Source organism: Rhamphochromis sp. 'chilingali' (assembly GCF_963969265.1).
Source record: "Rhamphochromis sp. 'chilingali' genome assembly, chromosome: 22".
Classification (NCBI taxonomy): Eukaryota; Metazoa; Chordata; class Actinopteri; order Cichliformes; family Cichlidae; genus Rhamphochromis; species Rhamphochromis sp. 'chilingali'.
Genome location: NC_137950.1, coordinates 14,177,981 through 14,203,279, shown reverse-complemented (window position 1 = coordinate 14,203,279; position 25,299 = coordinate 14,177,981). Strand labels below are relative to the sequence as shown.

General features: G+C 38.6%; 1 protein-coding gene and 2 long non-coding RNA genes across 3 annotated transcripts; 1 reads left to right on the top strand and 2 right to left on the bottom strand.

The window, feature by feature from the left end:
• Window positions 1-660: 660 nt before the first annotated feature.
• LOC308391259 (transient receptor potential cation channel subfamily M member 4-like) lies at window positions 661-25,255 on the bottom strand. Its single transcript, XM_080873835.1, has 28 exons — window positions 25,004-25,255; window positions 16,057-16,118; window positions 15,793-15,970; window positions 15,220-15,400; window positions 14,034-14,203; window positions 13,639-13,816; window positions 13,081-13,145; window positions 12,736-12,975; window positions 12,303-12,405; window positions 12,089-12,210; window positions 11,628-11,924; window positions 11,432-11,533; window positions 11,194-11,322; window positions 10,186-10,315; window positions 9,871-10,016; window positions 7,511-7,623; window positions 6,808-6,921; window positions 6,666-6,706; window positions 6,342-6,574; window positions 5,831-5,946; window positions 5,449-5,581; window positions 5,172-5,346; window positions 4,912-5,077; window positions 4,640-4,821; window positions 4,202-4,334; window positions 4,041-4,113; window positions 2,831-2,921; window positions 661-1,819 (listed from the first exon to the last, which is right to left on the bottom strand). The coding sequence occupies exons 1-28, from the start codon at window positions 25,076-25,078 to the stop codon at window positions 1,788-1,790; spliced, it is 3,780 nt and encodes a 1,259-aa protein (XP_080729961.1). The 5' UTR covers window positions 25,079-25,255; the 3' UTR covers window positions 661-1,787.
• LOC308391272 lies at window positions 17,064-21,776 on the top strand. Its single transcript, XR_013970578.1, has 2 exons — window positions 17,064-17,269; window positions 21,223-21,776. It is a non-coding gene; the product is annotated as an uncharacterized lncRNA (long non-coding RNA).
• LOC308391271 lies at window positions 21,778-22,984 on the bottom strand. Its single transcript, XR_013970577.1, has 2 exons — window positions 22,367-22,984; window positions 21,778-22,212 (listed from the first exon to the last, which is right to left on the bottom strand). It is a non-coding gene; the product is annotated as an uncharacterized lncRNA (long non-coding RNA).
• Window positions 25,256-25,299: the final 44 nt, after the last annotated feature.

Genomic DNA, 25,299 nt, shown 5'->3' with positions numbered 1-25,299 from the left:
ATGATTACAACATCATAAATGATGTGTCTAAAGCTTTATTTAAACAGTGATTCCTAAAATACCATACGGTAAAAGTGTCAGAGGAACTACCTGATTTTCTGACAACTAATTAATGACCACAGTTAGAAAGATCAAGTCTACAGTTCTATAGTCTACTATTTCTGACTTGATTATCATCTCCATCCTTATATATTGTAAGTTTACTCAATTTACAAAATTTGCTCATCTTTGCACTTTGTTATGAATGAGGAATTGATTCAGAGCGTCAGCCACCTGTTTCCCCATGTGCATGTATTATCTCAGTCAGCACACACCAGGTGAACTAGTTCGTCAGTCTGTGGTTTAGAGGGAAAATGCTTCTTAAAATGTTCCTCTACTTTGTCTTTAAGATCCACGCTGGGACCTTCTTCACCGTCGCCCTCCCCAGGAGACTGCACAGGTGGAGCTGGAGACAGGTTGTCCAAGACATCACTCGGGAAATCAGCCAAGCCTCCTGAACCAGCCAGCAGCCGCCATGGAAAAGGCAGTGTTTCGTTTTTAATACATTTGCAAGAATTTCAAGCAAACTTTTTTCACTTTGTAATTATAAAGTATGTAATTAGGATGCGTAGAATTGCGAGATGAAAAATTAATTGAATCCATTTTGGAACAAGGCTGTAACTTGTGAATACTTTCCAGCTGAACTGTAGGTTTCTGTGTATGTGTCTGCATGTTTAAGCGTGTCTGTGAATGGCTGATTTCATGGTGGCTGCAATGAAGAAAAGCAAGTATATCAGCGTTCTCAGAACTGGAGTATGTCCTGTTGCAACGCAATGTTTCCTGCTCCAAAAAACAGGCATCCCGATTGTGTAGACATTAATAAATAATGCTGGCAATAATTCAGTCCAACCCAACAGCCTCAGGTCAGTGGCTCAGGGTTTTACTGACCCAAATATACTTTTAATGATTTGTGAAAAACAAAAGCTTGTTTTATTAAAACTGTTAGTGCAATGTAATTAGTGTATTGTATTCATGCTTATGAATGTTACTAAAGCAATCTGAGCTCAGTCTTGGATACAGCTCCACCTTTTTATCTATACACATGTGGGCAATGGAAGACTCTGGTTTTAAGTTAAACTATTTAAATGGTGACAACAGAGTTACGGACCAAACAAAACATTAAAGCAAAAAAAACAAAAAAAAAAAAAAAACCTGTTATTCGCTTTACACAATTAATTATTACGACCCTATGTCATGCATTAATTTATTCTAGCTGGAATACTGTAAAAGCAAATAAATCAATCCTTGAAGATTGTTGAACTACAGTTATTCTTTTGTACTTATCATCAAAATGAATCGTTATACTGTATGAAAGTTATTAGAAAAGAATAAAAATGCAGACATCCAAATACATTTGTATGTACATTTGCATACAAATATTGGGCGTTTTTAATGTAACTGAAAAAGTATTAATGTGTTCCTACTGTAACTGGTTATAGACGCTATCACATCATATCAGAATAAAATGTAAAACATTGCATGTTTTTAAAACATGTTTTACAGCATTAATTGTATCAAGTCACACACACGCACGCACACGCACAGACATACAGTGTCTTGCATTGGCTGGATAAAATGTTTTCTCTTTTCAGTGCAGTGTTTATATGCTTTGGTAAACCAAGTCCAGTGAGAATCAAGGTGGTGGGCTGGATAGAAGTTCTCAAGAGAGTGTGTTCTCCAATTTTGTTTTTTTTTTCCTGAACTTGAGTGAAGTGAAGGTGTCCTCTTTGATTTAAGGTATCCTTAAATTAAGTTGAGCTGGAAGAGGAGGCAAATGCATCTGTAGAGAGGAACAGGTAGAGTAAGATGAGTGAGAGGGACAAATTTTAGCAAAAAGAAAAAAGCAAACTTTTTTTAGAAAGCAGTACATTACAAATTGACTTTTAGACAGTGCGTTACTACTCAAAGTACAGCACACCTCATTCATCCATTCACACAGGCACTTTTTTTTTTTCTATACCTTGGTGCTTTCTATCTCATATTAATACACAATGCTAACACATTGGACAGCAAGTCAGGATTTAGTATCTTGCTGAAGAATAGCTGGGTCTAATGTTTTGGGTCTATAACATTTTTCTATCATTACTTTATTATGGATTAGGTGCAAAAATTGTTAAGTGTGGATAATTAAACAATAGATCGATGCAATAGCAAATTGTGGCTGAACAGCAAGTGGAGAGTGATAGATGAGATGAAGAAATGGAAGGAAGCAGAGAGTCAAAGAGTGATTCACGAACACAAACAGAGCTGAGTTTATTCCTCAGTTTTGTTGCCTTTTGGTTCTAAGCGCTGTAACCAATCTCGGTATTTTATTATTATCTCATAACACTTGTTTAATCTGCTACCATCTCTGCTATGGACTTTTTACAGTCTACAGTCTCAGATCAACACAGCCCTGCCCTCCAGCACTATCAGCAGCGGGAGCAGCAGCAGCAACCCCTCAACAGCAACACTGTACCCATCAGGTGAAACATAGGCTACGATTGCTCTCTATTGTCCCCACCTGATGACAGTGATATAGTATGATGCGATTCCATTTTAGATTCTTGATGAATGTGGGTTCTTGTTCTTCAGCCTGCTTCTATATGCCCCTTTTTAACTTTGAGCACCCACCCCTTTAAACATCTCTGCACGGCCCTGGATCGGACTACCAGTCTTGTGGTTAGCAGATTACCTGCTCTACCACTTGAGCTACAGCCACTTAGTAGTCAAGCAAGCTATGTAAATGAAGAGTGGCTTTTCAACATGCAGGCTGTTATGCAAGCATGATTTCATAACTGCTAGTAAATACCTCGTAATGGTGGAGGTCGAGGAGGTTTAAATGTGCTTCCTTGTGATAAAGTATCCACAACCCAGCTGAGTGCACTGGAGCAATACTCCATCTGAGAAGAAAAAGCAGAAGATCATGAAACTATATATTAGAAAAGATTCATTCTTAAACCTCAATGAAAAGCACCTGAAAAAAAGGAGGACTGTTTTCTTTATAGATGTGTTCAGGTTGTCTGTTCACTCCATGTCTTAACTTTGTGTCTATAAAAATTCTAAAGACAGATTATTTACTGTTAATTAAATATTATGCAGTAAGACACTTAAAGCAGTACTTTAACACTTTTACTACATAGAGAGTAAGATTACTTTTTAAGGTGGACGTTACTTTATTGCCCTCCATAGGACAAAATATTTTTAAAACAGGAAACTTCTTAATCAAAGACAGACCATTAATAAAAAATAAAAAATAAAAAAAATGTCTGACTTGGATACCACTCATATCCACCCGTTAAACACTTGTCCAGCCCAGCTTATCACATCTTCCTGAGAACCACCCTATTCATTTATGTCCTCTCTAATAGGCATTTGTTTTTGGTCTATAGCTTTTGGCTTATTCGAGCTACGGTATTAAGTCTTCATGTACTGAATAGAGAACGTCCTGGGCTTCCCATTGATATCTCATGTGTTTGTGTGGTATCTTTTAGCTCCAAAGAGGTAGGAAATCACAAAAAAGTTCAATGGTAAGATTCTTTTTTCTTCAGTTGTCAGGAAGATATAAAGACTGGAAGCAAATTAAATACAGTTAGGCTAGCTCCATCTAGTGACTAAAAAAAGACCACAGTGATGTAGTCAATTCATGAATTGTTGGCTCTGACGTATCCTAATCTTAAGCTATGCTTAAAAACCATTCTGACTGACACAACAGCTTTTTCCCATAATCAGTACTTCTTGCTTTTCTCCAAAACATAAAATTGCTTACTACAGAGTTGCTTAAGATCAGCCACAGTAAATCCAAATAAAAAAAAACTGTCTTTGTACTAAATAGTAGGTGTTTTCCCTATATTCTACCATCCTGTTATTATACCAGTCAAAACAAGTCTGCAATTCAATGCTTTAACCTTTATGTAGAATACTGAACTGACTGAACCAATGTGCTCTTTCACAGCAGCTCCACATATGTATCATGAATGACTCAAATGGTACAAAATGATAAGTTGGAGCTTCGGTTTTACCTGATTCTCCAGAGACCGTAGTCTGTGTTCAAAGTCTCTGCTTTCACTCAGATGTTTAAGCACACCATCTATCCTATATAAACAAAGATACATTTACTTCAGAATGATGGAGTCACACAGTAATAAATAATGCTGCTACAGTGGAGGATGAAGGTGCTCACTTGGCAGACATCCGTTTGAGCCTTTCTGAGTCGCTGCTTTTCTGGATCTTGTTTCGAGCAGTCAGGAAGTCTTCCTTCTGAATCGTTTCCCACGTTGATAATCTGTTCGCTGCCTTTGCTTCCAAGTCTAACACTGATAGTACAGACCAAGGGTTGAAATGATTACCTTTCAACTCACTTTTCATGCTTTCATCACTGCTGAACTGAGGTCAGTGAGCAAGAAAATTATTTAGATGCTTCCATTTTAAGTAAGCAACTAAAATAAAAACAATTTAAAAAAAAAATACAGTCACTGATTAAAAAACTCAAAGATAATAGAACTATGGAACTGAGGCTTCCTGATTCAGCATGTGTAATGGACAATAACTTTAATACATTAGCAGTATTAATTATTTTTATTATATTAATAAAATCCACGACTTCTGATCCAATACTGACCAAAGTGGTGAATCTTTACAGAGGGCACTTTGCGGATGACCCTCTTAATAAAGAGGTTGATGTGTGAAAGGATAATGAAAGGCGGAGCCAAAGAAGGACGGGAGTGATACTCGACAATCAGGTTGTAACGCTGGAACTTCCAGTAGGTGTCACTGTGTTCCTGCACTTTAGAGAAAGTGTAGCTGTGTGGATACAAGCAGATCAGAGCCACTGAGTCAAACCATTCAGTATGTGAACGCACCTTCAGATATAATAAAAGACTTGTTCTTTACCTAAACATGGCAATAAGCAGGTTGATGAGCAGGATGTTGGTGACCAGGAGATATACGACTAGCAGAATCACTACCAGCCAGTTACTCTCATGAGTTCTACACGGCTCTTCACCGCTCTCAATCAAAGTCACATTGTGTGTACAGTTGACATCCCAGTCCTTGCCCACTGCAACAAAACAGACATAAAGGAGAAAGTTAAGAAAGCTTTACAGTAGCATTCAATTTTCTTATTTTTATGCCAGTTGCACAAACACTTGTACCATCCATCTCTTCCACAGGGATCTGTCCAAAGATGTGCAAGTATGGCCTGTAGAAAACTCTCCGAAAAATGCGATTCAGGTTTGGATCGTAGGAATAGATCAGAGCCTGATTGGCAACTCCATACGCCATGAGCCATACACCCAGGAAGAAGAGGAAGAAGAAGACATCCTTCATCTGAACAAGAGGAGGAAATTGTCATTTTGTTTCTGACATTATATTATTAAAAAAGTCTATAATAAAAAAAAGTATATTGCCAACTGATGGTAACTTTCTCACCATCTTTCCTACAATGATGATTTTTGGTCCCAGCTGCTTGTGAATGGCAAAAATGTGAATGAGGCGAAGGGTGAAGACCATGTAGTCCAAACACAGGACATCCCGTCCAAATTCATATGACCAGTGGAACATCCTGAAACACAAGCACAGTAATGCTGAATCAGTGTGAAAGCAGCACCACCTGGTGGCAAAGCTGTAAATTAACTAAAGACCCGGAAATGAAAATTATTTTATAGAACACTTAAGACATCCAAATATGAACCAAGGACAATGTTTTTACAAATGTTACAATCTGCAATGACAAAGCCTCATTCAAAAATATTACTGTAGAAAAAAAAATTAGAATTGATCATTTCTATTATTTTTTATTTCTTGTCCATACCTGCAGATTAGTCCTATAATGAACAGGCTGATGGCGGTGAGGTCACATTTATTCCAAACATCCTGAATGTAGAGTCTGAACCTTTGACGCCAAGTCATCGTCCCCAAAAAAATGGTCTTGATGAAGAAGACAAATGACTTTACAGATCCATAAAAAACAACAAATAAAACTCAACTATACCTAGGTGACATGTATCCAAATACAGACGCGCACTTTCCATTTACTGTTACTATTATTTCAGTAAAGTGAGTAAAATCTGACAGGATAAGATTTTAATTTGTGATTTTTTTTTAGTGTTTGCTTAATCACATAAAATCGGTGACGAATAAAAAAATTTTTTTTCTTATTTTAATGTCAACCTTGAATCTAAGGCTTTTGACACAGGAGCATGTAACCACTGTGTCGCAATGGCACTTTGGGGATAGTTCATTATACATTATATTTGGGGATAGTTATTACATTCATAAATAAAAATAATAAAGTTCTAAGTAAGACGTGTCTCTTCACTCACCTGTCGGATCTCCTCACAAACGATGGTGAATACCCAGAAGTACAACACACACTCCGCAGCACCTGGGCCTGAGGGTGGTGGGGGCTCAAAATCCACCAACAACACGTAGGCAAAAAGCAAGAGAAACAGGAAGTACATCAGGACGTTGCCCAAAAAGGAGGTGACCGGTGCAAACCAGAACTGACGCCAGCGTGACACTATGAATGGACGCTGTGGTGGTCGGTAAGGTACACCTGTATCAAGGATTATAAATACAGATTAACAGGTGACTAAAATGACAGCATGTGGAGACAAGAATCAGATGACTCTTTAAACAGGACTCACCTTTAATGGCATCACTCTTGTGAACGTCTGAGTCAACTTCACTGGTGTAAGAAAACATTTTTAATTCATTAGTAGACCTAAGACATAAAAACAAACTGATGTTCTATGGATGAACACTGAAGAGTGCAAGTAGAAATATTACTGCTGTTTGATGTCAGAGAAAGAGAAGACGGTGGTCCCATAAAGGTTGTCAGAGTCCTGAGCCACTGCATCCTCATTGGGCATTTCCTCCTCCTCCAGCTGATTGTCTTGTGTCCTTTGAGGTGGAATATATAGAAAATTTTTTACACACACACACACACACACACACACACACACTAAATAGTCTGTAGTGTAGTGAAAACCAAATATGAGTGACAGATTAGCTTACACAAAAATCATGGATAATACATATGTAAATAACTGGACACAAATAACTTGAGCTTCTTATATAATATAGATTTAGTATATTTGTAGCTTATTACGCAGCTCATTTTCTTTCTTCAGGTGTGAAATGTAAAACTGAGGTCAGAGGTCAAATGTGGCACAATACTTTTTGAGACAAACTATAATGTGATATTTAGAATACCCATATACCAGTATAATTTCCTAAATGTCGCCAATATAAACAAAGGACGCTGAATTTTAAGTGTAGTTTTAAAGATAAAAGACATAAATCAATAAGTTGACCTTAAAGACTTTGGTGAAAGTAAGCCAAATATTACTGGTCATCATGATCCCACTCTACACTCCCACAAAGTTTTATCAGAATTGATTCGAAACATTTCCGCTATCATGATTACAGACAGAAAGATATGCATGCAAACACAACCAAAAACATGACCTCTGTGGTAGAACTGCTTTACCTGAAGGAAATGAGGTTGGTGTAGCAGAGGATGGGGCAGAAGAAAGCGAGCAGGAGCTTCCAGACCTCTGTGTTCCTCTTCATATCACCCCACCAGATCTGGGACAGCAGAGACTGGAAGAGGAGAGAAAAAACAAGGACTTATCCATCAGCAGTACTGGCTCAACATGGGGATATGTTATTTTGGAAGCATTATGCCATTTTTCATTTGTAAGTAATTTATACTGTTGTACTGTACAAATCTGGATGATCGTGTGTATAAGTTCTTTATAAAAAGCAATACTTTTAGATAGGAGTAGCTAAATAATTACAGATCAGTGTATAAAGATGTATAACAAGGCATTGTGTATTAGCATATTTATTTATAGAGACTGTATATGTATACATTAGTTTGTATAATGAAAACAGCCTTATGCTTCATCATCAGCTTAATATATCAAGTGCTTTTTAAGATGTGTTTTTTGAAAATTTGTCCATGTACCCACTTTAAGGTCTTTTTCTCCACATCTAAATCTGAGGCAACGTTTGAACACGAATATCTCTATTAAAGATGAAAGACTGAATTTTCACTGTCCTTTCTTACCATCAAAATTGATCTGTAACTTGGGACAGAAGCACCAAAAATGTCCTAAGTATTGGTTAGTTAGAATATAAAGAAAAAGAAAGTCCAGCATTCCTGCAAAATCCCATATTTGAGCACATGTTAAATAAAAACTTCAAATTGCAAGAGAACTACTGATATTTTTGTAGTTGATAGCTGAATAACACAATGTTGTAAAATAAATCTGTAGAAAACCTTTTTACCATGAAATAATTCACACTTACAAAACAGGAAGAATTTCATTCTACAGGGAATAATATGACGTACAACAAAACCAAAAATATCAGTAGACCATCTTTGATCTGTCCAAACAGAATACAGATGCTACTCCAATTCAGAAAATAATTTTGTTAAATATGCGTATGTTTTTGTTTTTGTTTTTTCAAGACCTGGGTCATTATATTATCTGCTCCATCATCTCCCAGCTTCTTATATCAAATAACATTTTAGATATCCGTTTTTTGTTTTTTGTTTTTTTTAAAGACCGTTCTGCACACTTTCATGCCTTTTTTTTCCCCCACATTGAAAAAGTCAATGTTTGAACATGACTATCAGAAAAACAATTAAAGATAAAAGCCAGGATAAAAACAGGATTTCTCATTTAGGACAAATACATGAAGAAGTGTCTGCGTATTGGCGAAAAATTAAAGCAATCTTTTAAAATTCCATATTTGTGCACACAATTTAAAAAAAAAAAAAATAATGCTGGTTCTATTTAACTTTTATGCCGGAAATATCACAAGTTGTACAAGTAAAAATATCAGTAGATAGTCTAATCTAAATACAACAACAACACATGGTATTCAATTTATAACTAAGAAACAATTTTCTTTTGTACAATATGTGCAAATTTTTCATTTTCATGACCTGTTCTACCTACCTACCATTTTGAGACCTACACTCCTGGAAGAGAATATTTCACACGAAAATATATTTCAGGTGAGAATGATCTGCTAGCCTTTTTTTAATATATTGCTTGACAGTATATAAAAATATATAAGCTAAAATTTCGCAGTAATCATTATGTACGTCCAAACTTGGAACGATAACATATTTTAATAGAAAAATTTGACTGATAATTTTTTTTAAAACCTCGATTTGTGACAGAGTGACCAAGGTCTGAAAATTTAACTGAATTATTTCCCAATTATAATTCCAGTACCATCTAGAAGCTGCAATTTTGTTACTCACGTTTTTTTTTAATGCAAATTAAAAACACTGATTCATTTTAATCGGCCGAGTGAAAGTCTTTGAGATATCAATCTTAAAACATTGTTGCAGATTTCAATGTACAAAACACATCATTTGAAAGTGGGTCGAAGGACAATGGGGGTTTTTTTTTTTGGTTGTTTTTTTTTATTATATCTTTAAAAAAAAAATTTGTTACATTAAGGTAGAATTTCAAAGATTAGATTTGTTCAAACTATTGGACCACAAAATTATTACGCAAATTGCAGATTTTCGAGCAAGAAATGTTACAAAAGCTGGCTTATTTGGGATGGAATGACCCATTTTATTCCCTCAACTGATCAATATTTTCTCTATATAAATATGATGGCTTCCTTTGATTTCATGTTCATTTGTTTAATAGCATTCAGTTCATTTTATTTCAAACATTTACATTCACAATCATTACAAAATATCATTCCATTCTTTGCATTTGTTACCTATATTTTGGAAAATGACGATGTTATTCAGATTCATTGCCCATGTGCTAGATGAAAGGAATGCCATTCACATGAATGACAAATATGACACACCTGTACGCCATCATTACTGAAGAAAAGCCGGGCATCGGCACTCACGCCCATCTGAAGGCAGGTGGTGTCACCCCAGATGGGAGACTTCCTAATTAGCAGGGTGAAGGAACGGTTTTCATCACTCCGATAACAAGAGCTAAAAATATCTGAGATAAAGTGGACAAGACACGTGATGAAGAGTTCGATGAGATTTGTTACTATTGTGTTACATCAGCTGTTGAAAGGAAAATTCTAAGGAAATTAAATAAAATGATTGCAAAACTAGATATCAAACCATCCTAACAGTGTAGTGGAAAACTGCAGTTATTGTCTCACCATGAGCCAGGTTCTCAAACTTCTGGGCCAGTTCTTTCATGGAGAGTTTGGTTTCAGTCTCCTCCTCCAGTTTGGACAAGTCTCTGAGTATATTACAGCCACTGAGAGCACTCAGGACTGCCTCACCTGCCTGGAAAGGAGATCACCAATTTACAACATCACTTTACTTTATGTTTTTAGCAATTATTTAATTTTATATTAAGACTTAACACTATGACTGTATAATATTTAAAAACAATTAGGATCATAAAATAATAATTAACAATATATTGCAATTAATTGACTCGAACAACTTTGATACATGGTAAGCAGCGTCTAGTTCGAGGTTGTCAAATGTACAACCTGCAGGCTGAGATCATTTCCAATGCCCATTAATGGTATTAATGGCCTGTCAGGATGTGGATGTGCAGACGGGGGTGGGGCTTTATTTCACATGTAAAGGCAGACATCCCGAAAACAGCCCAGTAGACGGAGAGATGGGCGAGTCAGATTTAAATGCAAGCTTGTCAGGAAAAGTAAAGAGAGGAGTGAAAATGTAAAATGAGCAGCGTGTGGCTGCATTTCAATGATATTGGAGACTGAAAGCAGAGTGCAGAATTGATCGAATTGGCAGTGGGATTAGGTAATAAAAGTTTTTTTCCCCAACCATTTTCCATTGTGGATGACAAAAGGTTTCAAACTTGATCACTATAGAAATTTCTGGGGATTTTTACCATTATGGATGAAAGAAAAAACTAAAAACTGGACAGTCTGGGCAATGAGCTACCAGAACTTTTTACACATTTATTCCTTAGAATTTAAGTCCACAGAGTCGTGCGGAGTGATTTCTTTTCTTAACACAGTGTTGTTACACTGACAGGAACGTTAAAGTTTCACCCCTGGTCTAGTTGCAGCTCATTCTCACACATGCCCAATATAGTGCAACTTCCCCTGAAAACTCTGCTCTATTTAAATAACAATCCATCCATTTCAAACCAGCTGAACACCAGTTTGTCTCAGAGCTTTTACCATCTCCCAGAAATAAAGGGCCATCTCACTGCGGTTCTGCAGTACAGCCCAGAGGAAGAGTGAAGCCCAGGGATAGGGGCAGCGCAGCTGCCGATAGAACGAATCTCCACGCAGAACCTTATTTGCACGCTGGGATGAATAAAAAAAAGTAAGAACATTTATTGTCATGTTAACCATAAAAATAGAAATGCAGTCAGCACAAGTACACTGTGTGTTTATTCTGAAAGGTTCAAAGTACCCTCAGAGACGTCCTTTTGGATGAAGTGAACTGTAAGCCCAAAGCTTTATAGTATAAAGGCTGGCAGACATCACCCATTAACAGCTCCAGGACCCCTGACACCTGAGGAACCCATGGGTGGGACAATAAGCACAACAGTATCTATTTAAGCATAATTAATGAAAAAGGACAGAATCTCTTTGATTCCCAAACTTACCTCAAAAAGGGTGACCTCCTTCACTGGTCCATCCTGATTGTTATCTTTCACCATTTTTGAGGACGAATTCTGTTTTTCTGATGGTGAGTGACGCTCCACTATTGCCAGCCGCTCTGCTAGGCACTGTTGTAGTAGCTGATAGAGCAAGGTCCCATCTGGCACAGAGCGATAGAGGGTTTCCAGCCTGCCATAAGTTAGGTACTCCAGGATATTCAAGCCATTCTCAGTGAAAAGCCGAACAAACTGGGGCTTGTTGTTGATCAGCGCATCTGTCATTGAGTCCTCCAAATCTTCATACTGTTTAATTGGAGGAAGGAGATCATGTTTTAGGACAGGTTAATAATTTAAGCCAAGTATTCTGTAAATCATAGATAAACTGTATCTGTCAGAAGTGGTATAATAAACTGCACAATGTACTTCAGAGCATTTCCATTCAGTGTGGTGTCTTTTTCCCTCCTCACCTTCCACTGGATGTCTCCATTGAAGAGTTCACTCTTGGCAATGTCAACCCTGTTCCACGTTACTGCTAGTTTCAGCTCATCACTATAAGGGCTGGCATCAACTGATGATTGCTGCTTACTTGCTGAAAAACATAAAGGCAACACAAAAATCAAAATAAGGACTAAAAGTGCATGTTGCTGCTATGTTGTAAAATTAATGTCTACTTATACATACCTCCCACGAGTGTTTTAAGCAGGACTGTGTCAAAGTCATTTGGACTCTCGTGCTCTCCTTGGTAGATTGTAATCAAATCTTTGTTCTGGTAAATGCTCAAAGCCTGGAGACAGAAGATGGGAAAGGGAACAGGAACAATGCAAGATATTTTAGAAAAAGGATGTTCGACAGTGATGAAGAAACTGGTGACAAAGGTTCTTTTCAAACTCATGATGTCATTCATGGCACAGCCTCTAATTAAGCAAGAGGGTTTGACTTTAATCAACTGCGATCCTGAAAAACTGACAAAAAGATCGAGCGTCCTGAGGGCATGAATATTAGACCTGAATACAGTTTAGTAAGCAGCTGACAGATATGCAGGCTATAAAAAGTCTTTCCTCATACTCTTCTGCAGAGTAAAGGCCAACACAATGTTTCTGTTCTCAGCACTCACCTGTTCAACTAGTTTGTCGGTCTGTGCCTCTGAAGGAAAATGCTTCTTAAACCGTTCTGCCACTCTGTCTTTGAGATCCACACTGGGGGTTTTAGGAGCCTCACTGTTGCCTTCACCAGAGGACGGCACAGCTGGAGCTGAAGACTGGTTCTCCAAGATATCACTCAGGAAATCAGCCAAGCCTCCTGAGCCAGCCAGAACCAGCCAGGGGATGCAGCTTTTTAAAGAGAGATCCATTCTCTGACAGACATGACAAAAACCATGAAATAAAGATTGGCACAATTTAAATTAGAATTTGCCATTTTTGTTGTAATAATTCACATAAAAAGCTGTAAAGGACTGTACCTTTAGCATGTCTGTTTCCCCTGATATCAGCATACAAACGACAGGGATGTCAATGCTGCCACTTCCTTTAAAAAGATACAACAATTTTTAGCATCTTCCAATCTTGATCAAATGTTTTTACTAACTTAATGAGAGTGATCATACTAAGATGTGCAAAGTGCATAATTTTCATGAAGCACAACAGCTGACACTCATACAAAGAGCACCCTGTGGATGTTTTTGTTTTACTTGAATGGAAATGTTGTAGAGTTAACTGTAAGATACATGCAGTCACATGCAAGGCTTTCCTCCCGTAGATGCCAAAAAAAAAATAAAAAAAATCATTCAACCAAAACACGAAGGAACATGTAAAGCCTGTAAAGATCGAAGTTAACTCTGAAAGGATGTATTTTGGGAATAATGGTACAGGAGTTAAGTCTCATTTAGCACAATTAGATTTAAATAAGTTAACTTAAACTGAATACATGAGTGGAAGATAATGTGTACTCAAGTACAGTTTCTGCTTTAATTCAGAGGCTATAAATGTTGTACTTCATAGTTTATGGTACCATCTCTGACCCCATATGCCTGTGCGCTGCTGGGAAATGAATTCCTCCAGTCTGGCTCTGAAATCTGTTTCTCCTCCTCTGCGGCCCACCCTCCCATCGTCCACGAGGAGGAAGGCCTGGTAGTTGTTATCCAGGGAGCAGGAGTCCCGGGAAATGTTTTGGACATAGTACTTTGCTGGAAAGCTTCCCTGCAAAAGAAGAAAAAACAGTTACTCCAGCATTTCTTTCCACATTTCAGCCTTAGTTATTTTAAATTGCAGCAAGAACTGCCAACAGTGTGTTCACCCAATAAAACCTGACAAATCAACACGGACCGTGTGTCAAATCGTGGTCCTTTTCCACAAAGACAACAAGATATGATTTAATGCTTAGAGAAATGTGCAAATGTGTGAGAGTCTTTACTACCTGAGGGTTGACCAGCTGCTCTCGTTTTTCCACAAGGCCCCACGGAGCAATGCCCAACGCTACCACCTTGTTGAGCGAGAATGAAGAAGCTGCAGTTGCATGATCTCTCACTGCCTGTCCAACACACCTGCCAACACCTTCACGCAGACCTGTAGTTAAGATCCATGCACCTGGGGGAAACAGGTGGAAAATCTGATTTTTATTTCAATTTTCTTCAGTGAATAAAATATAACTTTATGTGACTTTGCAAATCACTGGATTCTGTTTTATTTACATATTGCACTGCATCTCAATTTGTTTTGTTTTTTTTTGGGGGGGGGGGGGGGGGTTTACAGCTAAGATTGTCAACAATTTATTAGCATGAACAAACAAAGGTCATGTCAAAAGTTGTAAATGTGTTTCACATTTCACACCAGTTTTTAATTTAAAAGGAACAAAACGAATGAAACTTGACAATCTGGGCACCAAAACGGGAAGAAAAACAAAGGGAGCAGACCAAATTATTGATCCCTGAGAAATAAACCTAAGACCACAGCAAGTCAAGTATCAGATTCATACACATTTATCTGTAAAAAAAAATTAAAAGCACATAAAAAAAGACTACAAAGGCCACAGACATGCGTAAAACATGTTTTTATATGCAACGGGTTTTAACACCAAATATGGTGCCACACCCTGTACTATGTCTTATCTAACAAAGATGTTTAGGGAGTGTGAGCTGTGTAGTTACTTGCATCTTTGTGTGCATGTTTTGTTTGGGACTTTGATTTTTTTTTTTTTTTTTTAGTACATCTTGGACTTGTTTTGAGAAAACAGCGCGTGACCTCAGACGACGGGGGGATCAGTATCGCCATATGCCACCTGCACTTGGTACAGTAGCCAGAGAGGAAATGGCCATTGTACTACCAAATTAGGACCGGACCCCAGGGAGTCGTGTTGTGTGTTGAGACTAAATTTTGTAATAGCTGTTTTCTTCACGCTAAAAACCACCATGAGTAGGTTTCAATGTCTGACAGGATCATTTGTCAGTTCTTTTATCGTCATCTGGAAATTATCATGACATCTGCTAACCAACAATAACCCACTTCAGCAACCAGAACAGAAATAAGATGCTGAGCTCAGATATGCCAGACACATCACACCTGCCAGGAGTACTGACACACTGGCAGATGCATAAAGTTTTTACCTGTGCTTTGTGACGCTTTCACCAGTCCCTGTCTGAGGACCTCCCGTACCCAGGTCTTCACCTGTGTCCTTCCCTCTCCGCCCACAACAGAAACAACCAGGTTGGGTAGAGGAAGACGCCAATGAGCTGTCAGTATGGTGTACACCTTAGAAGGCTCAGTGCTCCATGACAGGCGCAGGAACTAAGTTTAGACATTTGATGGATTAAAAGAAGCAAGCCCATGTCAACAATGCAAAAAGATTTGAAAAGTAATGGCCTGTGATCACACTAGTATTAAAGCTGAACGACTCAGTCGTTTCAGCCTTTAAATGGTAATAAAATGGGGGGGGGGGGGGGGGGAAGCTTGTCATGTGATCTGTACTGACTTTTGACTGTTTACTCAGGTGGAGCGGAGGTAGACTGAAGGTCAGGAAAATTCAACGAATTGACTACTACAGCTCAGGGTTTATCTTAACCTTTATTTAACTCACCTTTGGAGGCATTTCTTTTAAAAACATGTACACATGTTCAAGAACTCTCAGGCTCTTGAAATAAAGCATTCAAACATTATGAGAGAAAAATAAAAGCACCCACATGGCTGTGCCTCTTGCTGGCCCCTGCAAACTGCACCTCTCCAAAGGCATCTGTCGGTCGTTCAGAGGAGTGCTGCACACTTTTCCACTGGTTCACGATGGCTGTGCTGAAATAGTCTCCAAGAGCCACAGAGGCATGGTCATCTCTCGCAGCCCCGCACTGACACAATGCACCATTACTGAGAGAGGTGGAGGGATATAAACAACACCATGAGAAGTTACTCAAAATACATGTGCTGTTATTAAAAGACAGAGGTCACAGTACCTGATGGAATCTTCTACAAAAGTGCTGCACACTCTTTTCTTGATGATTTTGGGGATCCAACTCTGAAAGCATTTTTCAGCAGTTATATAACATTACTGAATTATTACAGAAGCTGATTCAATTCTGAATCCTAAAATCTCATGCATGTGGCAGCAGGTGCAGAAAACCGTCCAAGTGTTGACTTTGGCTAATAGAAACTACCCAGTAACAAGTTGGCAAGCTGTGCTGTGATTTCTACGGTGGCTGGGAAGTGCAAATCGCAACAAATTAAAAAACCGCAACAAATAAAAAACAAACCACAACAAAATACAAAAAGCCCACAACAAATTACAAAAAGCCCACAACAAAATACAAAAAGCCCACAACAAAATACAAAAAGCCCACAACAAATTACAAAAAGCCCACAACAAATTACAAAAAGCCCACAACAAAATACAAAAAGCCCACAACAAATTACAAAAAGCCCACAACAAAATACAAAAAGCCCACAACAAATTACAAAAAGCCCACAACAAAATACAAAAAGCCCACAACAAATTACAAAAAGCCCACAACAAATTACAAAAAGCCCACAACAAAATACAAAAAGCCCACAACAAATTACAAAAAGCCCACAACAAAATACAAAAAGCCCACAACAAATTACAAAAAGCCCACAACAAATTACAAAAAGCCCACAACAAAATACAAAAAGCCCACAACAAATTACAAAAAGCCCACAACAAAATACAAAAAGCCCACAACAAATTACAAAAAGCCCACAACAAAATACAAAAAGCCCACAACAAATTAAAAATCCTTGACGGAAAGGGATTGTCTGAAATGCCGGAAGTGACACAAGCGTGATGTCATGAGAGGGGGCGTGGTCAGGGTTTTTGGTTGAGGCGCCACATTTCTGGGCCGAACAAAGCGCTAGCGAAAGAGCGAAAGTACACGGATAACACCAGCTATGGTTCGTACTTGCTGTGCGGTCGGTTGTAAAGTTAGATCGCACGGCCGGCTGTAAAGTTAGATCGCACGGCCGGCAAGGGAATAAGGTTGAAAATGGTTTATCTTTTCATTCTTTCCCCACCTGGAAGCAACATGAGGCAGCTCATGTATCGGATGTTACCAAACGAAGGCGTCTAGCCTGGATAGCAGCTGTGAGACGAGCTGATATCCAGTTCTCTTCCATCTCCAAATATCTGTTGGTGCTCCAGACATTTTCATTCCCGTAAGTTATAGATATGTTCATATCACTCTTTATCCGGTCTTTAAGTCTGACGTCACTAGCATGGGCTCAAACGCTGCTGCAGGTCCATAAATCACAGGATCACTGTGGCATTACTGAGAGTTGAAAAACTGTCTAAAGTCTTTCATCTGTAATAAAATTATCAGCGTTCTGCTCTACCATGTGTAACAATTGAGTTTAACATCCAGGCATCCATGAAAACGAAACGGAATATATGACATTTAACAGAGTTAGAAATTAGCAGGAAGTTAGCTCGCTAGCTTCCATCTAAATGAGGGATTTTGGAAACAAATTCAAACGTACAACTCTGCTATCACTTCCAACATAAATGAAGACAGAAAACTAAACAGCAGTGACGTTTGTAGGGCACTGTGAGTAAAATGCGTTTGATTTCCTCCCGAACATTCAAATTAGTGCAATCATAAATTCATTCATGAGGTGCAAATTAGAGTGAGAACACGTGGAGGCTCTGGCTACGTTCACACTGCACGCGAAAACGCATCAAATCCGACTTTTTTGACCGTATGCGACCCATATCCAATCATGGTATGACGGTGTAAAAACAGCACAAATCCGATATTTTCAAATCCGATCTGGGTCACTTTCGTATGTGGTACTTAATCCGATACATATCTGATGTTTTAGGAAGCAACTGCTGTTTGAATGGTCATGACGCATTAAATCCGTCTTTTATTTCACTGACACAAAACATATGCCAATTATCAGCGCTGGAGAAGACATTGAGAACACATGAGCGCTTCGTGTGCATCCCGTGCAGATGTTAGTGAAACTGTTGGGAAGATAACGTGAACATTTTATTTGTACTGTATAATCTGCAGATTCTGACATAAATCTGCAACTATCCTTTGAAGCACCGCTCCTCTCTAAAACAACAATAAGGATCATTATTAGGCCATATGTAAATAACAAAATAACTTAAAGCAAAATTGGACAACGTAAAGTCTGAAACAAGTCTTTATATTAAGGGCCATCAGTCAAACAATGCTGTTTGGTCTAAACAGAGCGCGTTGTGTGTGACGTCTTCTTTTGCGCATGCGGGCCACTTTGAGGGTTCACAAAGGACTGCGTTTGCTGTCACCAGGGGCGGAGCGTGGGGGAGGCTTACTGGGCTTAAGCCCGGGTTGTTTTGTCAGAAGCCCGGGGTCTTTTGGAGTGTAATTTTTTCATAGTTAGATGTCTGGCTGACAACTGTGTAAAACAAAAAGTACACACAATATTCGAAGCACATAGTGCACACTGTGGGAATTTACGACTGTGCGTGAATCCCCCCTGATATTGGTATGATCCGAGCTCAGGCACTAAGCGACTGAGCGAGGGGGCGGGGCAGCTGCTGCCTGTGAGTGCACTGTTGGAGAAACGGAGCCAGCCATACTAAGGAGAGCTTAAGTTTGACCAGGTACCAAAGCAAATCATTCGTACCGTATAAATAATGTAAATATGACGGTGCATCACGAAAGATTGATATCAAACTGATCACTTGACCAATATTACGTTACTTGCTCTTCAAGTGAATCAACAAATGGCGAAATGAAAAGCCGAACAAATGCTATTTTTTTTAGAGAGTCTTAGCTTACGTGTGTTTATTTCATATTTTCAGTTCTTACCCTCCCCGACTAAATCGGTTTCAGTTATGTACTGAAATATAAGAATGGACATTAGAGGCTTCTTTCAAAGAAAAAACTCAGGTAAATGTTATTTTATATATTATGCTTTGTATGTTGTTCAGTATATTTCTATGCAAAACAAGAGGGATTTGAGTACACAGCAGGATATTCACATTTGTAACCAGATATTTACACTTTAGGGAGAAAACATAAAACATTTTTACTGTACAACATCAATTTAGAGTAAACTTTTGTTTTAGATAAATATTGAAATATCTTTTGAATTAGTTAAATGTCAGAATAAAGAGAGACAGAGCTGTCTATTTTTTATCACTTTGATCAAATTTAGGAGTACATGTACACTAAGTTTATTGTTAATTAATAAGAAAACTGCAGACAATTCCATTCTGAGCTGAAGAAGCTTCTGATAGGTTAGTAGAGTCCATGTGAGTAAACTGGTGGCACAGCTGTGGATGCATACAAGGCAAAACACAGAGCCTGTTTCTGTGACATGGGAACATCAAGAGATGTCAACCAAAACACCAGGAAAAGAACTGTGGAGCTCCATAAGTGTGGCTCAATTTTGAATACAATTTGGTGCCATTTAAAATTAAGAAATACAGATAGTTTCTCTCTTTACTCTTAAAGTTAACAAATATGTTTTTTATATTTATCAATCTAAAAAAATAAACATTTAGTCTGATTTGATGTTACAATTTAAAAAGTGTTTTTATCTGAAGAGTTTGTAAATATCTGTATATTTGATGATTGTCTGCACAAAGAGGGAGAGAGAGGAACAGAGAGGGAGAGAGAGGAACAGAGAGGGAGAGAGGAGCAGAGAGGGAGAGAGAGGAACAGAGAGGGAGAGAGAGGAACAGAGAGGGAGAGAGAGGAACAGAGAGGGAGAGAGGAGCAGAGAGGGAGAGAGAGGAGCAGAGAGGGAGAGAGAGGAACAGAGAGGGAGAGAGAGGAACAGAGAGGGAGAGAGAGGAACAGAGAGGGAGAGAGAGGGAGATGGAGAATGAGGACAGAACAGAGATGAACAAGAGCAGGTGAGACACACATGTTAGTCAAATGGTTGTTTACCAAAAGTATCACCGTATCATAGGTCCTCATGTATCTCATACCTAGTGTTTCTTTTTAGGTTTGTTATTTTTCAAATTCTATATTTATTAAGTTATGCGGGCTTGTTTGCACAACAAGGCTAAATAATTATATAAACTTTTCTCAATCTAAATATTGTACATTGGTAGAATTAAAAAATAAGTGTAGTGCAGGTCTATGATGATTTTTAGTGCTACTATCATCTAGTTCTGATTCTGGTTCTGTCTTGGTTAAATCCTAAGTAGTCCTGATTTTGAACTGTTGTAGTCCTGTTTTAATTCTGGATCAGTTCTGGGTCTGGTTGAATTGGGGTTTAGTCCTCATGTCTTGATACAGCCCTGATTTTGTTCTGCCTTGCTGCTTAAAAACTAGTTTAAGGTGTCCTGCACATGTGATATATATTTTTCCCTATATGAAGTCATTCTTTTTTGAACAAAACTCAAAACAGAGCCTATTAATCTTTCAGTCATTTTTACCCCCCCCCCCCCCCCCCCCCTCCCAAAAAAACCCAAAATCCCACATGCATACTACCCTTTTGGGCTAAGCCCCGGGTGTTTCAAATGTCTGGCTCCGCCTCTGGCTGTCACATTTTATTTGTAGTGTGAACAAGCAGACACAAAATCAGATTTAAATAAAATAAAAAAAAAATCGGAATTGAGCATTAAGACCTGCAGTGTGAACGTAGCCATAGTGAGTTCAGTGCATTGATGTGACATTGTCCTGAAGGATTTAGTTATTCTCAATGGTTAAAGAAATTGCAATTATTTATTCATATTTATTATAAATAATCCTAATTATATATCTTGCTTCCATGTTTGTGTCCTGTGTCACAAAAAATAAATTTTTTACTATAATACATTGATTAATGACCTGCAGAATCTCCTTATCATATTACGTGTCCATAATTGTCACCTAAAGTCAAACTTTATGCTTTCTCCATCTTGAAAGTGATGACATCCTTGCATTACATACTTTAGGTTCATTTTCTGAAGGCAGGTTTCTGAAAGAGAACAGGCAGATTTGGAATATAACATGCAGCATTCTATAGATGGATACATAAAAAAATGGAAAATTACATGTATGTGCTAACTTTCTAAATACTTTGTTACATTTATGATAAAATGGATTTGAAAGTAGATAAAACAAATTTATGTCGGCCTTGGCTCATTAGAGTCCTTGTCTTTAAATTAACTTTGTATGTTTCAGGTACTGCACTCTCAAAGACTGAATGAACCAGCATTGGGTCATTGTGAGCATCACAGGGAAGGTTGAAGCCGCCCACTGCACCTGTATGGCCGGAGTCCTGGAGACCTGCATCCATGGCGCTGCTCTTCTGTTTAATGTAGAGCAACAGTGCAGATCTGTGGCACAAGGACTGTTACAGATGAACCTGCATACTGGGGTTTTCTGGGTAATATGACCAAGATACAGCCAGAGGTTGGCCATAAGATGGACTTCTCCTCTTCAGCTGACCAAAAACTGCTCTCAATCAAAACATAAACAGACCATCTGTAGTGACAGGTAAAAGGAGCCGTCCTCAAAAAAGAAAAATCCCACCTGCTACTGTGGAGGAGTTGTCACTGCTATTGGAATCTTTGCTGGAACACAGTAAAGCTGTGGGTTGTGGGAATGACCCATAATGTTTTATATAAGGGTCTAGATTTATGCCTGAAGTGCACTGCCGTGTAAATAATTTGCATTTACTGAATATGTACTGACTGAGTACCACTGTTCAAAAGTTGAATAAAGAAACAAACTAAGTTTTGCTCTTTTTTTTTTTTATTAAAACCACCTTACAGAACATCACATCAGTTACAATGTAGAATCCATGTCATAGTTTATAAAGGACAAAATGTTTACACAAAATCATGACAGCATTTACACGATATCACCCACTACTAACGTTACTTTATTTACTATCAATTACTTCAATTTATGTTCTGAAAAATTACCGCTATTTATACAGCACAAGACTAAAGAATATTTAACAGGAGCAAGTTTCATTTTCCCCTGGTTTTACTACCACACTGTTCACCAAAACGGCAGCAAACCTTCACCATCTTATCCAGAAGGGTCACCTCTTCACCCTCACATGGAAGAAGTAATCTGATTGGCATGGTGGTATGTTTGAAGCAGGTCCCTTGTGTAGCGCTGGAACTCAGTCACGATGTTTCATCCATTTCATGGGCTGGTTTGCTGCAATAATGCCAAATAATTAGTAACTCTATAAATAGAAGGTAGTTCTGCAAAATCACTCAGTAGGATGTTTTTTTCTAATTTTCTATGACCTCAGAGTGCATCGAAAATAAAACTAATAGGCTATAAAGATATGAACATATTTAGAACTTACCGGAATGAAAATGTCTGGAGCACCAACAGATATTTGGAGATGGAAGAGAACTGGATATCAGCTCGTCTCACAGCTGCTATCCAGGCTAGACGCCTTCGTTTGGTAACATCCGATACATGAGCTGCCTCATGTTGCTTCCAGGTGGGGAAAGAATGAAAAGATAAACCATTTTCAACCTTATTCCCTTGCCGATCGTGCGATCTAACTTTACAACCGACCGCACAGCAAGTACGAACCATAGCTGGTGTTATCCGTGTACTTTCGCTCTTTCGCTAGCGCTTTGTTCGGCCCAGAAATGTGGCGCCTCAACCAAAAACCCTGACCACGCCCCCTCTCGTGACATCACGCTTGTGTCACTTCCGGTATTTCAGACAATCCCTTTCCGTCAAGGATTTTTAATTTGTTGTGGGCTTTTTGTATTTTGTTGTGGGCTTTTTGTAATTTGTTGTGGGCTTTTTGTATTTTGTTGTGGGCTTTTTGTAATTTGTTGTGGGCTTTTTGTAATTTGTTGTGGGCTTTTTGTAATTTGTTGTGGGCTTTTTGTATTTTGTTGTGGTTTGTTTTTTATTTGTTGCGGTTTTTTAATTTGTTGCGATTTGCACTTCCCAGCCACCGTAGATTTCTGATGATGTGACGTAGTTTGAGCTCAGGTGTGCGCAACAGGCAGGCTGTGCATAAGCGTATTCTGCAGTGGGGCTACATTACATTTTGTTTTCACCAATGTATTCAGTGCTAATCTTTCTGTAATGTTATCAGCCAAGCAGTAAAGAGAGAACACTTTCCCCACAGGCCGTTTAACTGAGAAAAAAAAACCCATGATGGCCCCGTTGCATTTATTGGTGCCAGTAGCTGACGCCTCGTCCTGCAACTGATGCAACTAAACGGAACGCAGTCATTATTAACCATCACCGGAACGCTTATTTAACTGCTTATGGTTAGGATGCTCGGTTTAGTAGAAGTTAGTTTCTTATAAGTGGTAGTGATGGGTCGTTCGCGAACGAAATGGCTCTTAGAGCCGGCTCTTTGACGTGAACGACGCGAGCCGGCTCCTTATCGCGAGCCGTCACGTGGGTTTTTTTTTTTTTTTTTTTTTTTTTTCTTTCTCTCAGCCTCTCTCTCGCACTTTTTTTCCGCTTCACTCTGCACGCGAGCCTTGTGCTTTACGCTGGGCAGAGGGGGGAGGGGCGGTAGTTACACTCAGTAGCACAGGAACAGAGCCAGAGAGAGAGAGAAAGAGAGGCAGGGACAACAACATTAGAAAGGTATAGTAATCATCCACAACTATTTTCGGTTGCAGATGATAAAGGATTGAGAAAGTTTATTCATGCAGGTCCATATGACAGAGAATATGCATGTTCTTTTAGTTTTCATATTATAATTTATATTTAATTGTGTTGTGGTTTGCAGTGTTTTGTGTTCTTTTCACTTTAAATTTGTGAAAGGAAAAAGCTGAAAATTTAAATAGTTAAAACTTGAAATGTGAATAGTTGATTTTTGTATTATATGATTTATTTATTACATTTTATGTGGAGTGAATAAATAAAAGTATATTTACGGTGGCCCCTAGAGACAAAGCACATACAAACTTCAAATCACGTACGAACTCTGAAGCATGTACAAACTCCAAAACACGTAAAAACACGTACAAACTCCAAAACACGTAAAAACTCCAAAAACACGTACAAACTCCGAAGCACGTAAAAACTCAGAAGCATATAAAAACTCAGAAGCACATAAAAACTCAAAACACGTACAAAAGACAACAGAAGTGCTCCAGGATGCTGGGCGCAGTGTTGAGCCTTTGTTATCTTGTGGCTACACAAGCCAGCAAGTACCAACGACCGGATTTGGTGTGTGGTAATAACAGGTAAATGAACTTTTTTTTAAATTATTTGAATATATATATGAGTGCCTGTGTATAAATATACAAACAATACACACATGCTTTCAATTGTGTAATTTAAGTGATCTAGTAGCTCTGCTTTGGAAGTTCAGTTCATGCTAGAAATGTGTTTTGGAGTTTGTACGTGTTTTGTCTCTAGGGGCCACCGCATATATTTATATATAAACATATATAAATAAAACCACTTGTTTTTACGTTAGTAATTCCTTTTGTGCATAATTTTATATTATTGTTAATAATAAATTAAAGCAACAAAACAACCTGAAGAGCCGGTTCGGAGCCGAAAGAGCCGGCTCTTTTTAGTGAGCCGAACCGAAAGAGCCGGATCTCTAAAAAGAGCCGGAAATCCCATCACTAATAAGTGGCGTGTTTTCCATTTTTATCGCTTAGCCAAAAAAAAAAAAAAAAAAAAAAAGTAGACTGCTGCGTCAGAAATGATTGGAAAAGCCGTTCCCAGTTGTTAAAGCTGTAACGTCCACCGGTTAGACAAGTGTAGGGTCAACAAACCACAGCGGAAACAAAGCAGACGGATAGCTCCTGCAGTCGTTCGCGCAAACGTGCACGTTTGGACAGCTGCTGCACGACGTGTTTTCCAAGAAGACTATGGGCGGCTCACTGCAGTTCCTCGGAACTTCATGGGCAGATATTCCGAGTATAGCGTTAACTTCCACTTCCAAAAAATGTAGCGGCACATCACAACAGCAGCTGAAGGACTTGAGTGAAATCTAACCCACCTGGCTCTTCTCAGTTTGGCCAATATTGTCTCTGCCGTCGCCTCCTCCTCCTTCTTCTGCTCCTGTGTCTTTCATGTTTCCCTTTCAGTCGTTCTCAATGAGAAACATATGCGGAAGGACTAAAAGGGTTTCTTTCTGACTATTTTCCACCTTGTCTCCTACTGCTGAAACCCCATTCCCTGCCACTGCACTCACTCGGCGTGCGCAAAGAAAAATAGGTGCAGCCAGCACACAGGTAAGGGTGTGGTTTCACAGAGGCAGACAATTACACCAACGCATGCAAACAGGAAGGGCCA

Excerpts from the sequence above, each read along its gene's own strand:
- LOC308391259 (XM_080873835.1), bottom strand. The coding sequence starts at position 25,078 with ATGAAAGACACAGGAGCAGAAGAAGGAGGAGGAGGCGACGGCAGAGAC. Across the intron at positions 7,624-9,870 it reads TCAGTAATGATGGCGTACAG|TCTCTGCTGTCCCAGATCTG; the intron begins GTGTGTCATATT and ends CTCCTCTTCCAG. Across the intron at positions 5,947-6,341 it reads TTTGTGAGGAGATCCGACAG|ACCATTTTTTTGGGGACGAT; the intron begins GTGAGTGAAGAG and ends TTCTTCATCAAG.